The following is a 14,810-nucleotide window of genomic DNA, read 5'->3' on the forward strand; positions in this document are numbered from 1 at the left end:
AGAGTAAGCATATTTTACCTATTTAAAAATGTTATATTATGTTGTACAAAACCATCGTATACAATTTAAAGCATATTTTACCCTGGTCCTGTTATTTCCCAACTTCTCCAGCAATACGGTCACCACTTGCTCACATATTTTACACTCGACTGAGTTGGGTTCTAAGCCACCAGGCAAGTCACTTATTTTGACAGCTATTGTATATTATATTAATTTTTTTAAAAAAATAAAATAACTTACAATAAAGAATAAATAACGACAATAAAATCTTATTGTTATGAATAAAAGAAGACGTCACTAAGGAAGCGTGAAATCTTGCTCAGTGCAGGTCGAAACTAAAGCCAAAAAAAAATCGGTTAAGGCTGTCTAGGAATCAGGTCAAGTTAGGTGATTAATTTCCCCTCATTACTCACTTAACGCCTAAAATACTTTTTATTTGAACAAAATATTTCTTTTTTGCCTGTTTAAATAAAAGAAATATTCGTATATAAATGATAAGCTAGTGCAACGTTCCTACATGGTTTTATATACATAATAGACAAACGCAGTAATTTCATAAATATTTTTTAAATACCTTTATAAAAATCTTCGCCAGATTTCACACTGTTAGATTCGACTCTGGCAAATCTAAGCAAATCCTTCCACACAATTTCGTTGTTTTGGATTTCTTCCTTCTCGGCAAACGTGTTCACTTTATGAATGAACGGACTAAAAAGAGGGGTTCCTTGTATCAAAAAACTCTTGGCTAATTCCATAGCATCGCTCATTTTCATTTCGTTAACGGGTTTAACATTATCGCCAGATGACGAACATATGCCAAAAGCTTGGCACATCTGTACTGGGTCCTTATTGTGTTTTATATATTAATTGTTAAAAATGAATATTTTACATCTGATCAAAGCTAAAGCTTCTTCAGTTAAAATCGAGTTATTCATACTTAAATTTTTATTTTGTAAAAAAACCTCGAAAAATTAATTTTAGATATGATTTTTAAATGTAATAGAATAAAGTCGAAAATTATTTTATAAAATGTGATACAACGAGAGATACTTTGCTAAAAAATGTAGCCAGCTAGTAGATGAGAATTTGAAGTTGAGAGTTGTTTTGAAGAATTAACTTTATGTATGAGCATTAATAGCATGTCTAGGAATTGGAATAGAGGAGCAAGATGAACAGCATGTATTTTTGGAATGTAAATGAAATTTGCAAGGGGAAAAATGAATGATTAGATGGTAAAAAACCTAGGATTTTAAATAGGTAGATTAGATTCAAAAGTAATGGGATATTTTGATAAACATTGTATAAGCGACTATTTTGTTATGACTTATTATATCATAAATGCCTTAACTAGCCTTAAAAACCATAGATATAAATAACTTAAAATGCAAATGAAATATTAATTTTACTATCAACATGTTGATGTACTCATAAACAGCTGGAATGTAGTTCCTGACTATAGAAGAACATTTTTCTTGAACTTTAACGGGGAATGCTTGACACACATGCTTAGCACTATCCATTACATTATCCTAGAAATAGAATATACATGTAGATAAAACATAAGTTCTATAACTCCTCAAAATTCAAATTTTAAGATTTTTTTAAGAATGCTCACCTTTCTGATCTTTGTAAAAAAAATCCTTTGTAATTTTCATAATAAAATCATTAAAAAAAATTTTTTTTAATTAATTTTACTAGCTACCATATTAATTTTAACAAATTATATTCTCAGAAGGAAAGCGTGGAAGTTAAGTGCATCGTTTGAATAAAGAAGATGTTATTTCTTTAATTGTTAATCTCGAAAATATATTCTTATTTTAAAAAAATTCTAAACATTCATTAATAATTTTAAATTTTATATCTTTTAACAATGCTTACTTTTGCAATTCAAAGAAAAATAAAATAACAATAAAATGATTTTTTAAAAATGTTATAATGATTTTAGCATCATCTTAAAAAATAAATATTTTGAGAAAATTATACCTGAGTCTTGGAGATAAACCCTCTGACTTGATCAATAACTTTTTTGCAATCGTTACATAGATTAGTGCGATTTATTCCCTTTTATTTAACAAACAAATGTATTATTAAATATATACTCGTAAAGTAATATATATTTTTAAAAAAACACCAACGGAGAAGAAGATAACTCTCTCCCAAAATCCTACCTTCAGCCTCATCGTGGCGGGGGAGTGGCAACGTCTTTTGGCGGCAAATGGAGGTCTAAAAGGTTCCCTGTGATCTGGGTCTAGAATAGGATCACCGTCTCCTCGACGGGGTGTAAAAACCACTTAAAGAGGTTGATGTCAGGAAGGGCATCCGATTGTAAAAACCATGCTACAAAAATTTCCCTATGGTTACAACAAAGCATGGGCGGGGTACAGCCCAAAGCCGTGGGCCTCCTCATCCGCCTACGACAAAAAGAAGGATGGGAAACCTGGTGGAACCACTATTCATGAAAATGAAACCTATGACGGCCATAAACGACCTAATAAAAAGTGGAGAAACCAGTTTACGGGTGATCGAGTTAGGGTCGCGACATGGAATGTTGGGAGTATGACGGGAAGAGCGGGAGAAGTCGTCGATGTATTGCACAGAAGACATATAGATGTGTGCTGCATACAGGAGACTAGATGGAAAGGAAATGGGACCAGAATGATTGGCAAGACTAGCGAAAAGTATAAATTCTTTTGGCAAGGAGGTAATGATGGTAAGGCTGGAGTTGGGGTATTGGTTGCGGAGAAATTGGTAGACAAAGTAGTCGAAGTGAGAAGGCTAGACAACCAGATAATGGTTATCAAGATGATTATTGGTAGAAAGCTATATAATATGATCTCGGCATATGTTCCTCAGGTTGGAAGAAGTGAAGAAGAGAAAGATGTATTTTGGGACAGTCTATTGGGGGTGACATCGAGACTGGCAAATGAAGAGGGGATTATCCTAGCTGGCGATCTGAATGGACACGTGGGAGCGAGTAGTGAGGGTTCTGAAGGAGTACATGGAGGGTTCAGTTATGGCATGAGAAATTTGGAAGGAGAGAGGATTTTAGAATTTAGTGATGCTATGGATATGATTGTTTGTAATACAATGTTTAAGAAAGAATCAGAGAAGCTGGTGACTTATAAGTCGGGTAGTACCAAAAGTGTTGTGGATTACTTGTTATTAAGGAGATGTGATCGATGTATAATAAAAAATGTGAAAGTGATACCGGGAGAGGAATGTATAAATCAGCATCGACTAGTTGTAGGAGATCTCACTCTTAAAGGTGCCAGGGTCACTAAAAGAAAGTTTGTCCCAAGGCTGAAGGTTTGGAAATTGAAGGAGGAGAATGCTAGACATCAATTCAATATGGCATTGGCGATTAGGGAGGCGGAGGTGGCACAAGCATCTGGGGTGAATGACAAGTGGGAAGCCATGAAGAAAGCTTGGGTAATGACAACTGAGGAGGTATGTGGATGGACAAAAGGGCCGCCTAGACATAAGGAGACTTGGTGGTGGAGCCCAGAGGTAGCGAAAGCCGTGGATGAGAAACGGAGGTGTTTCAAAGTATGGTATAATAGCAAAGAAAATAGTGATAATGATATTTACAAGATGGCTAAAAGAAATGCTAAGAAATTAATAGCGAAGGCTCAAGAAGAAAAAAGACACGAGTTTGCTAAAGAAATGAAATGCGCTGATGGAATTGGAAATATGGTTAGAATGGCAAAACAGATGTCAAAAAAGAGGCAGGATGTGATAGGTGTAAAGTGTTTGAAAAATATGGAAGGAAAAATGACGATTGATAGTAGTGGTATTAAGAACACCTGGAAGATTTACATGAAAGGACTTTTGAATGAAGAAAATGAATGGAATAATAATATTAGTTGTGCAAAGGTAGAAGGTCCAGGGTGTAAATTTGGCAAGGACGAGATAAGGAGAGCAGTGAAAAAGATGAAGAAAGGGAAGGCATCGGGTTTAACGATGGTGGTATCAGAGATGTTTAAAGGTTCTGATGATTTAGGGATTGAATGGTTAATGAATTTAGCAAATCAGATTGTCACAGAAGGTACTATTCCCGAGGACTGGCGAAGAAGTATAATTATCCCAGTATACAAGGGGAAAGGTGATCCTTTAGATTGTGGGTCTTACAGAGCTATTAAACTCTTGGAACATGCAATGAAAGTTTTTGAGAGAGTGTTAGAAAAGCGGATAAGGGAACAAATCAAAATTGATGAAATGCAGTTTGGTTTTACATCGGGAAAAGGCACGACAGATGCAATTTTTGTGGTGAGACAAATTCAGGAGAAGTATCTTGCGAAGGAAAAGAAACTCTATTATGCGTTTGTTGATTTGGAGAAAGCATTTGATAGGGTGCCGCGTGAGATTACAAGATGGGCCTTGAGAAAATCCGGTGTGGAGGAATGGTTAGTTACCGCAGTGATGGCAATGTATGTTGGAGCACAAACAGCAGTACGGACGGATCATGGTGATAGTGACAGCTTTGAGGTGAAGGTAGGACTTCATCAAGGATCCGTGCTGAGTCCATTATTATTTATCTTAGTAATGGATGTGGTGGCTAGAGAAATGCGTGAAGGACTTCCCTGGGAGATATTATATGCAGATGACCTTGTATTAATGGCAAACAGTGAGGGAGAATTGAGGGATAAAGTTAGTAAATGGAAGATGACTATGGAAGCAAAGGGCCTGAAAATGAATGCATCAAAAACAAAGGTGATGATTGGTGGGGAAAATCTAAAGATAGAAGAATCAGGTAAGTGGCCTTGTGGTGTATGTGGGAAAGGAGTTGCTAGAAATTCTATCCAATGCACCAGATGCCAGAAATGGGTACATAAAAGATGTAGTGGGAAAAAAGGCAGTTTGATGTTAGAAAGAATGACCTTTATTTGTAAAACATGAATGAAAGGGATACATAATAATGATAACCTAAAAAATGGTGGTCTGGATATTGGCAATGGGTTAACCCTAGAAAAAGTGGATAAGTTTTGTTATTTAGGTGATATGCTAAACGCAGATGGTGGTGTAGATTCTGCTGTTGTTGCAAGGATCAGACAAGCTTGGAAGAAGTTCAGAGAGATGTCATCTATTCTTACAAATAAAAAAGTTTCTCTGAAGTTAAAGGGGAAAGTTTACGTAAGCTGCGTGAGGATTTGTTTAGTTTATGGCGGTGAAACATGGGCAATGAAAGCAATTCACGAAGCCAAATTAGAAAGAACAGAGATGAGGATGGTTAGATGGATGTGTGGGGTATCTCTGAGAGAGAGAAAAACTAGCAAGGAATTGCGAGCAAGATTAGGTATAGAAATGATTGGTATGGTAATGCGACGAAATAGACTAAGATGGTTTGGGCATGTGGAACGTATGACAAGAGATGACTGGGTAAAGAGATGCACAATGATGGAAGTAGGAGGATCAAGACCTAGAGGAAGACCCAAGATGACGTGGACAAATGTGATAGCGGCGGATATGAGAAGCTTGAATCTTACAAGTATTGATGCTCAGGACCGTCAAAAATGGAAAAGAAAAATCAGAGGGAAAACTGGCCTACCCGGGTAAACCTGGAAATCGCCATAAAACGGAGAAGAAGATAACTAATAAAATATATCTCAATAATCCATTTATCCCTAACTCCAATGATTAAAGTTTTTATCACCCCCACTTCTCGCATCAATCTATAAGTTAACACTCAACTTAGAGTAAGGCCATTATTTATGCTAAAAGCCTGGGTTAAGTGATTTAACAGCATCTAAGCTGCTGGAACCACTTCTTTTAAAATTTCTCTTAACTTGTCAATCAAAAAGTACAATCAATTGATATGTACAGTAGAAACCTAAATATATAACATTTCTCAGGATATGTGAAAAAACTTAAGAAAATATTTATCTTATACTTGTAAAAATGGCACACTAATAAATTAAAGCAATTCTAAATTTCTAAAAATGCTATTTGATATTATATTTTTATTTAAAAAAATTTTATAAATGGAGAATTTTAGTTTATGAAGAGACTTAAACAAATTATATGCGACAAAAACGAAAGTTAAAAAGAACCATCCTTTTGATTTTTTTCAATAATAACTTTTTAGTCTAGGGTTTAAACACTTTTATCTTATGAGTTCTACATTTCCGGATTGTAAACGTTTTTTTAAATTTCGGTGATAACATATTAAAATAAAACGGAAATAACCTTTTTCCCCATATTAAACATCAACTGAGGTGTACAAATCTGTGCTTTAACGCAAATATTGGATGCTTTAAGCATGCCGTCAATCATTTTCAATATATCTGGTATAACTTTTTTCATACCTTCTTTGCACTAATATAAGAAAAAATTAAATTGATAATTAATACATAAAATAGAGGGTGTTAAAATATTTAGGTTTTTAAGTAAGATAAGTAACACATGTTTTGATATATAAATAATTTAATATTCACCATTTTTAAATTCAAATCAAGCAAAATGACATATGACATTTTGTTTTTATGTTATTTATAAAATAATTTGATACCGCCATGAGTCTGATTTCTATATTTTTAACATATTTTTAGATGAAGACAAACTATAGACATAGTTATTTGAACAATTAGCATACCCTTTAACTAATCTTTCATTCTTAAAAGTATCATCAAGAACAGGTGTTTTTGATGTCTCACAAAAAAAATGTAAATCAACAAAATGAACGACTTTCAGGTTTACTTATATAAGTAAACCTGAAAGTCGATAAAAGATTTTAAATTTTGGGAAATTCTTTAAAAAATCCTGTTTGATCATTCTCAAATATAAATTTTTATTTTGAAAAATTATTGATGATTTTTGACCTTGAGCAGTTTATGAAACTCTGGTTCAAAAATTATAATAGCTATTGTTAGCATTTAAAAATAAATATGTAAAAAAATTAATTAAAAGAATAATAAAAATTATTATTAGCTAAAAGCGTATATATTCTTAATTTTATATATAAAAAATAAAATATTATTAGATGAAGGAATATTTTATTTTAAAAATATAGATAAACAAAAGGTCACGACTTATAAGAACATAAATCATCAACGACTGACGTTGTATATAATTACCCACAAACAAATATGAGACAAAACTAATATTATTTTAAATCAACAAAATAATCATACCATAATCTTTTCCTCTATACTAGGGATCGCCATACAAAAACCGTCAATGTATTTGATCAAATCCTCTTGAAACGACTTTTCCTGGAGCAACCGATCTAAACCTCTAGTTCCTTTTCGACACATTTCACATAAACTATCATCCTAATCGGTAAAAAAAACTACAGTTACGGGAAATAAGGTAATCGCGTTTTGCAATAAGGTACCATTTTAAAATTAAAACTATTTTAAATTCAAAAAACGATAAGTAAATTATTATATATAATTCAGATACTTGCAAGCCGAGACCGTAAGTGACCGAATAAAAATAATTTTTTTAAAAATCCAGGGTTGACACTTAGAAATAAAAAATTACAAATACCGGGCATAATTAATTTATTACGAAACCCCTGACAGGCAAATTCCTTTCCTGCAATTATAATGAGATAGAAATGGGAGAAAGGAAAAAAGATATTATTTTGACCAAAAAAATAGCGATTAGAAAAAAGATGACAGTGAAGAAAAGGTAATTTTTTCTTAAAAAAGATAATTAAAGATGAAGACAAATGAGATTAATCAAAAATGGAAATAAATAAGAAAATTGAGAAAAATAGATTAAAGATGATATAAAATTACAGAAAAATTGCAAAAAGTTTAAAATAAATAAATAACCAAAAATAAAGAAAAATACAAAAAAAATGGGAATTTCAGAATTATTAAAATGACAAGATTATATTTTATTTAAAAACAATTTAATAATCTTCCATTTTTTAATGAGGATTTTCTTTCTCCGACTAAAACCTTCTCTTAATCTTGTGGGACTTTTCCTTTTCTGAACGTGAACCGTGTATTTAATATTCTTCTAGCCTTCATTTGTGAATATGGGTAATTCCATATCAAATGAACAAAAAAAGAGGATTTTCAGCAAATCCTTTTTAATTATAATGAAACTTTCTATGTTGGTTTTGCAAATGTTTAAGTTTAACCAAAAAGAAAACTTTAGTATTTACATTTCCTGAGTGTCTAAAGTGCAAGAATCAACCATTTTTACTTTATTTGATCGCATTAATTTATTATATAAAAAATTTAATAAATTTGTAAACTATATATAAAATATTTATAATTAAGTAAATAATGACTATTTAAGGTCAGGAGAAAAGTGATATTTTTATGATGGCTATCTTGTGTTCAGTTGAAAATTTTAAACTGTTTTTTGAAGGAGTATTCATTAAATCTTCTGAAATTTCTCTCTAAAGTTCGTTTAATAATAAAATAATATACTCTGCAATAATATTAATGGAGTCGACATAGATTCAAAAAATATCACCAATATGGATGGTGTTAAATTTATAATTTGTAGAGAAAAATGCGAACTTCAATTTTCTAAATCATTTTAATACTAATGCACAAAGAAAATCAGAGTTGTTAAAGTAGTGCACTACTTAGCACGCTAACTTTTTTGATAGCTTAATAGCTATTTAATTTTTTAGCGCTAGCTACTTTTAAAAAATATAATGAAGGTAAGTATAAACATGAAAATTTAATATAATATCATAATTATTATAATTTTTATGATTTATTATTTAATTTTGAAATTGAAATATTTTCATTTGTATTATAAACCTAAATCACGTGTTAATAATTTAAAATGTCATTGCCTATGGATATCCAAATCTTTGAAAGTGATTCAGACAATGATATTAATAAAATGAAAGATACCAGGGAAGAAAATGTTCTTAATAGCTATAATACAAATTTCCCATTTCCTAGATTTGAAATTTTTTTTAAAATAATCCAAAACTGGCTTCAAATTTATTTGTTTAAAATGTAAAAAAAAATATTTCCTCAAATTAATCCAGTAGCTATAACCTCAAGAAACACCTAAAGGTAAATTGTCATTTTTATATTCTAATAATATTTATTTTATAAGACTGTTCATGAGTTTTAAGGAAATGGAGAAACATCTAAATAATTTTGGTATAGGCAACACTACATCCAAAAAGACTAATTCAATTCAAACCAAATTAATTAATAATGCAAATGACAATATTTCTCAGAAATTGGCTGATAAAGTTATTGTTGATTTTATAATTTATACAGTTCAGCCAATGTCCTTGGTTGATAATCCATCATCATGATGATTAAAACTCTATCCCTTGGTACAACATTTTTATGCCGCCAGACACTAATGAATAAAATAGCAGATAACTTTAAAATGATGAAAGATGCTCTAATAGTAGAGTTATCAGAGATATCATATATATATATATATATACCAGGGAAGATAGTTGGACACATAACAGAAGGTAAAAACTTATTCATATTTATAAATTGATCTGATTAAATATTTTTGAGCTTATTTGGGTATCACATGCCATTGGCTAGACCCTAGGACTTTAAAAAGAAGATCTGTAGCATTAGCCCTCAAAATGATAATAGGATGCCAGACATACGATGTAATTGTGAATAAAATTATTGATAACCTATCTTATATTAAAAATATGTATATAAGATTAAATACACCCTTACCCTCAAGTGCTAGAGATTATTTAGTAAAGCAAAACTTATATTTTCTGATCGTCGCTCTAGACTTGGGGATAATAATATTGAAATGATTTTATTATTAAAATGCAACAAATTCCATAAATATTTATTTTTATTACATAAATTTTTTTATAATCAAAACTAACTATATTTTAATATTTATAAATGTTTATTTTTATATATTTTATTTAATATACAATAACATTATCTTTTAAAAAATAGTAGCAAATAATGAACTACCTTTTTGACAAATAGTGATAGTGCGCTACTTTTAAAAGTAGCGTTTAACAACTCTGAAGAAAATACAATTTATAATTGATCATTTGTTTTTTTTTTGGGGGGGGGGGGGGGTGGGGGGTTAAATAACTTTATAAATTAAATTTGTCATGATAATTATCAAACTTTTTACAATTTTCTGAAACTTTCTGTAAGAAACTTTTTTTAATTCCGAAAAGTGTCCATGGTTATATTAAAGACCACATATTTTCAAAGGATAAGCCAATAATCAGGTGTTGCAAAATAAATATGAATATTCTATAAAACCATACAAATCGTTTGGAAGATATAATATGCAATCCTTTCCAGCCAAAATGTTATTTCAATAATTGTGATCAATGCTGGGATATAGAATGGAAAAGACATGTATGTGATTTGTTGGAAATAAATAGAATTAAATATGCAACATTTAAACACCAAATCTTGAATTGATTACCAAATGTGATGACAAGTTTATAGAATATTTATTATAAAAAGTTAAAATAATGAGTCACTCGTTTATAATCTGTCCAACAATCATTGAAAAAAAGTTTATTTTATAATATTAGATTTTTCTGAAAATTATTTGTTTATTTTAAAGGAGAAAGCTCATTGTCAGGTTTAAATTTTTCCATTTGTAACCTATTATAAAAATGAAGCACTGTTAAAACATGAATAAAATCATTGTTTCTGAATCCTAATACTATAATATAATATACATTTATTTACTTAAAAAAAACTTCATAAAATTAAGGCCTAGTTAAAAAAAATAGTATCTACTTTTCTAATGGTACCATGTATTAGTAAAAATTTTCTAAACATGTCAGCATGATGTGTGACATTTTTTGTCAAACCTCATGGGAAGTATGCCGCAATGACATAGTAGGCACAGTGAAAAGATGAGAAAGCAGAGATAGCTTACAAATGTCAGGTAAAAATAATATTTTAAAAAAATAAAAACAAAAAAATTAAATACCTCAAAAATAAAGATCATGACAAATAAGAAATTGCTCTTCAAGGACAATTTAATTTTGCATGGACCTAGGGGCTCAACAAATCCATCTTGTCAAATATTAAATATTTTAAATTTCAATGTAAGCATCCCATATGATGTTATTTGCTGATACATATATCATATGTGCCTATGATAAGTGGTTGTTAGGATTAGAGATGTAACCCAGGGGGAAATTTCTTGAGAAATATAGGAAATTTTGTCTTCCCTATTCTCATAATGTGTTTTTTGATCAAATAATCAGGATTTTTATCATATTTACAAAAATATTTTTTCCTCATTTAACATATTTTATTTAAATCAAAGAGTGTTGTGATGTGTTTTTAAATTTTTAGTTTTCCAGAAGAATATTACCTGGAATATTTTTTAAATTATGTATAATAATTTAACTGACTATAACTTAGGCTCTTGAATCATATATAATATGAACATATTAAACAAAAATATGAGTTATTATGAAAAATTCAAATTTAAACAAAAAAATAGAATAATAAATTATAAAAAAAATCAAAGTTGCATTTTCAAATCTGTCACCCTCAAAATATCAAAAATCATGTCACCATGGATCCCCTTTGGCCAACCCTCCTAATGTGTTAGACAGAGCAAGTTAATACTATATTATGACAGAAACTCTGAGAACTGGGATAAATCTAGGAATAAGAATCTTATTTTAAAATATTCAAGAGAAAAACAAATTAGCAAACAATTTTTATATTTTTTAAAAATTTGTTAACAGTTTTGGAAGTAGAACCACCTCAAATTGAAATAAACTAAACTTAAAATATTTTTTAAATAGGGCTAGAAAATGAGTTTATTTTTTAGAAATTAAAACTAGGCCTAAAATTCAATTTCTGTAGTTTCATAAAAAATCAAATTAAGTTTAAAAATACCTGTACACCAGCTTGAATGACATTTTTGTGAATGTCTGTAAAAATAAAGGCCAAAAGATTCTCATCTTCTGCGATATTTTGATAAACTGAACTAGCAATTAATGTAGCCCATGGGTTATTCAATGCATTATGGTGTTCATGGATGGTGGAATCAATTGTAAGGCTTTCTGGATCACCTTTCAAATTTTGCTCATTATTATCCACATCCTCGGAACCCCCCAATATTATTTTATCAAGTTTATCATTAAATAAACTGATCTGCAGTGGGAAATTAAAAAATGTATACTCAAATAATAATTTTACAATAGATATATCTTCTGTGTGAATTTCATCCAATGGATTAAAATGAGATATTTCATCATTGCTCAATTTATATGTGTTCATTAAGGAAAATTCTTTAGTGGAATTACAAAGATGGATACTATCACATATCCAAAAAGGAGACTAATCACATATGTAAATTAAATTCAAATAAAGTGTAAAGTATTACTATATCTTTGTGAAGAAGCACAATAAGTGAATAATACAATTCATTTGCTATAGTTTTACACTAATATAAATGCTTCATATAATAGAATATATAGCATATTACCTTTTGGAATAAATCAAAATTTTTGATTAATTCACATGACTCAGTAATTTTTTTTCTAATATCAGCCTAATTGAATAAAAAAAATCATAAAACAAATTAGGAATGTAACTTCATCAGCAAAGTTTTTCACCATTTCTTTCACATCACTTATAAGGAACATACAAAATTGACAGTCTTCATTTGGGCTCTAAAAGAAAATATAATTAGTTAAAAACATATTTAACAAATACAGATTCTATATTCTTCTGATTATTCCATAAATCTGCACAATGATTCAATGCCCCACATCTCTTAGTGTTGGTTAAATTTTTACACCAATAACTTGGACCTTGTGAGCAATCACTATATAAATTGTAATTTTCATTAGCATAAACTGTAAAAAATAAAATAAGATTATCATTATTATTGTACTAAATGTGGACGATAAAATGAATACAAGAATCGAATAAGCCATTTTTCAATAAGAAGCCAATTAAAAAATGTATGATTACTTTTGTTGAACGAACCAATTGAAATTAGATTATGACATGAATGGGTTTTCTCAGTTTTCAATATTTTGTAAACATCATTAATAATGAATTAATGCAAAGTAACATTAAAATGTATATTCTCCAAAATATAACAAGTTTAGCATACTTATAATGTGACTTGCAGGGAGTTGCAACGTTTCAGATGATATCTCAAAAATAGGATAAAATAGTGTAGTTAAACGGCTTGATATAAGTCGATTAAAAAAGGCCCGATTAAGATTTTGTCCATAATAATAATATCTGGAGATTTGATAATAACCTATCTACCACCTATGAGCAAAATTTCTCCTGTATAATATTATCTTGGCTAAAATCTTAATCGGGCCATTTATAAAAATCGACCAAATTCTCTTCATGAAATAAAATTCAGTAGAAGCAAATACCCCTCTTAGCTTCGTAAATGGCAAATTCTATTCAAATTTATTAATATCAACATTTATTTAGATTATTATAATCAAATACGTATCAATTAGGGAATCATAGGCGTAACCAGAGGGGGGGGGGCAAAAAATTTCCCCTATAGAAATTTGCCTGTTTGAGTAAATATATTTTAAGCTAATAAAAAATTTACCCTATATGCCCCCCTCTCCCCTAAAATTGTATATAATATAATACTATAAATAAGAACTTGAATGAAAAATAAGTAAAAATTGATAATTATTTAAAATAAAGTCTATAAAATAAAATTTTTGGGAAAAAATATTTTTTTTTAAAAAAGTGAAATTCAGAATTATTTTTAGTATAACATAGTCAGAAGTAGTGTTGTTAAACGGCTCGTTTTGAGCCGATTTTTAAAAAAGGCTAACTCAATATTTTAGCCAGAAAAATATTGCCTAAGCCTCGAGATTTCGCTAATAGATGTCCAAACCTTTCTTCTTTCTGCAAATAAAATCTTTAGGCTTGTGTAATACTTTTCTGGACGAAATATTGAGTTAGCCGTTTTCAAAAATCGGCTCAAAACGAGCCGTTTAACAACACTAGCCAGAGGCCTGCAGCAAGTGATCAAGACCTTTAATAAAATTTATTAGGAAAACGCACCTAATAATGCAACCACCCTCTATCAAAATGTGGCTACGCTTGTGCAGGGAATTACTATAAAGAATATTTATTGGTCTTGCTTGCAGTATAATTATTTTTTAAGGATATTATTATATAAATTTTATAAAATAAAATTTCTCTGTTTGGTGTAAAATTTTTATTTTAATTGACTGTGATTGTATGCAATATATAGAGTTTGGACGATGTTTACTAATCTTTGTATATTAGAATAGGTCAATAATTAAATTTAAATAATTTTTCTGACAATATATATTGCCCTTATCCAAAAATAAAATTGTTAATTGCCAAATAAATTTACTCCCATTGGTACGAATTACCCATAGATACCTAACTCCTCCCCCTCGACTCCGCTAAGCCATCCTGGAAATATTTAGTTAGTATTAATTAAAGTAACTTATTTTTAGATAAAAACAAGCATGTCTTTTTGACATAAATTTTCAAATTAGTTTATACTAATTGCTATTGTTTACAAATAAAATATTATCAGATTTCAATGGAAAAACAATTTTTTTATGTATTTGGTATCACATAAATTATTAAGGTTAAACACAGCACGCTCATTTTTGCGAAAAAAAATTGGCACGGCCATTATTCGGCCCATGTTATTAAGCTACCAAATATTTAAAAATAATAATTTTTCTCTTTCTATTTTGTATATTATTATAAATATATTAAATTATAAAGATTTAATTTTATTCTTATACCCTGATTTCTTGGAATAATCCATCATATTATAATGGATCGATCCTATTAAATTATTATTTTATTAAGATTTTAACGATCTGCAAATCATACCTAACTGCAGTAATAAATGTCATATATTTT

The 14,810-nt window shown here is 29.6% G+C and overlaps 1 protein-coding gene across 2 annotated transcripts in view; it reads right to left on the reverse strand.

Moving 5' to 3' along the window:
- LOC135922604 (prosaposin-like) overlaps nt 1-12,915 on the reverse strand; it is a 28,355-nt gene extending 15,440 nt beyond the window's left edge. For both annotated transcript variants that reach the window (XM_065457012.1, XM_065457011.1), the window contains exons 1-13: nt 12,808-12,915; nt 12,627-12,769; nt 12,506-12,583; nt 12,397-12,462; nt 12,295-12,354; nt 12,108-12,248; nt 11,805-12,062; nt 7,128-7,268; nt 6,184-6,312; nt 1,984-2,061; nt 1,407-1,529; nt 575-845; nt 82-194 (exon numbers count right to left, since the gene is read on the reverse strand). In XM_065457012.1, coding sequence (XP_065313084.1) covers nt 82-194; nt 575-845; nt 1,407-1,529; nt 1,984-2,061; nt 6,184-6,312; nt 7,128-7,268; nt 11,805-12,062; nt 12,108-12,248; nt 12,295-12,354; nt 12,397-12,462; nt 12,506-12,583; nt 12,627-12,769; nt 12,808-12,850 — 1,644 coding nt within the window. In that variant the 5' untranslated portion in view covers nt 12,851-12,915. The remainder of the gene's footprint in view (nt 1-81; nt 195-574; nt 846-1,406; nt 1,530-1,983; nt 2,062-6,183; nt 6,313-7,127; nt 7,269-11,804; nt 12,063-12,107; nt 12,249-12,294; nt 12,355-12,396; nt 12,463-12,505; nt 12,584-12,626; nt 12,770-12,807) is intronic.
- Between the last annotated feature and the right edge of the window lie 1,895 nt (nt 12,916-14,810).

The sequence above is a fragment of the Gordionus sp. m RMFG-2023 genome, chromosome 1, assembly GCF_954871325.1.
Source record: "Gordionus sp. m RMFG-2023 chromosome 1, tfGorSpeb1-WG-v2, whole genome shotgun sequence".
Classification (NCBI taxonomy): domain Eukaryota; kingdom Metazoa; phylum Nematomorpha; class Gordioida; order Chordodea; family Parachordodidae; genus Gordionus; species Gordionus sp. m RMFG-2023.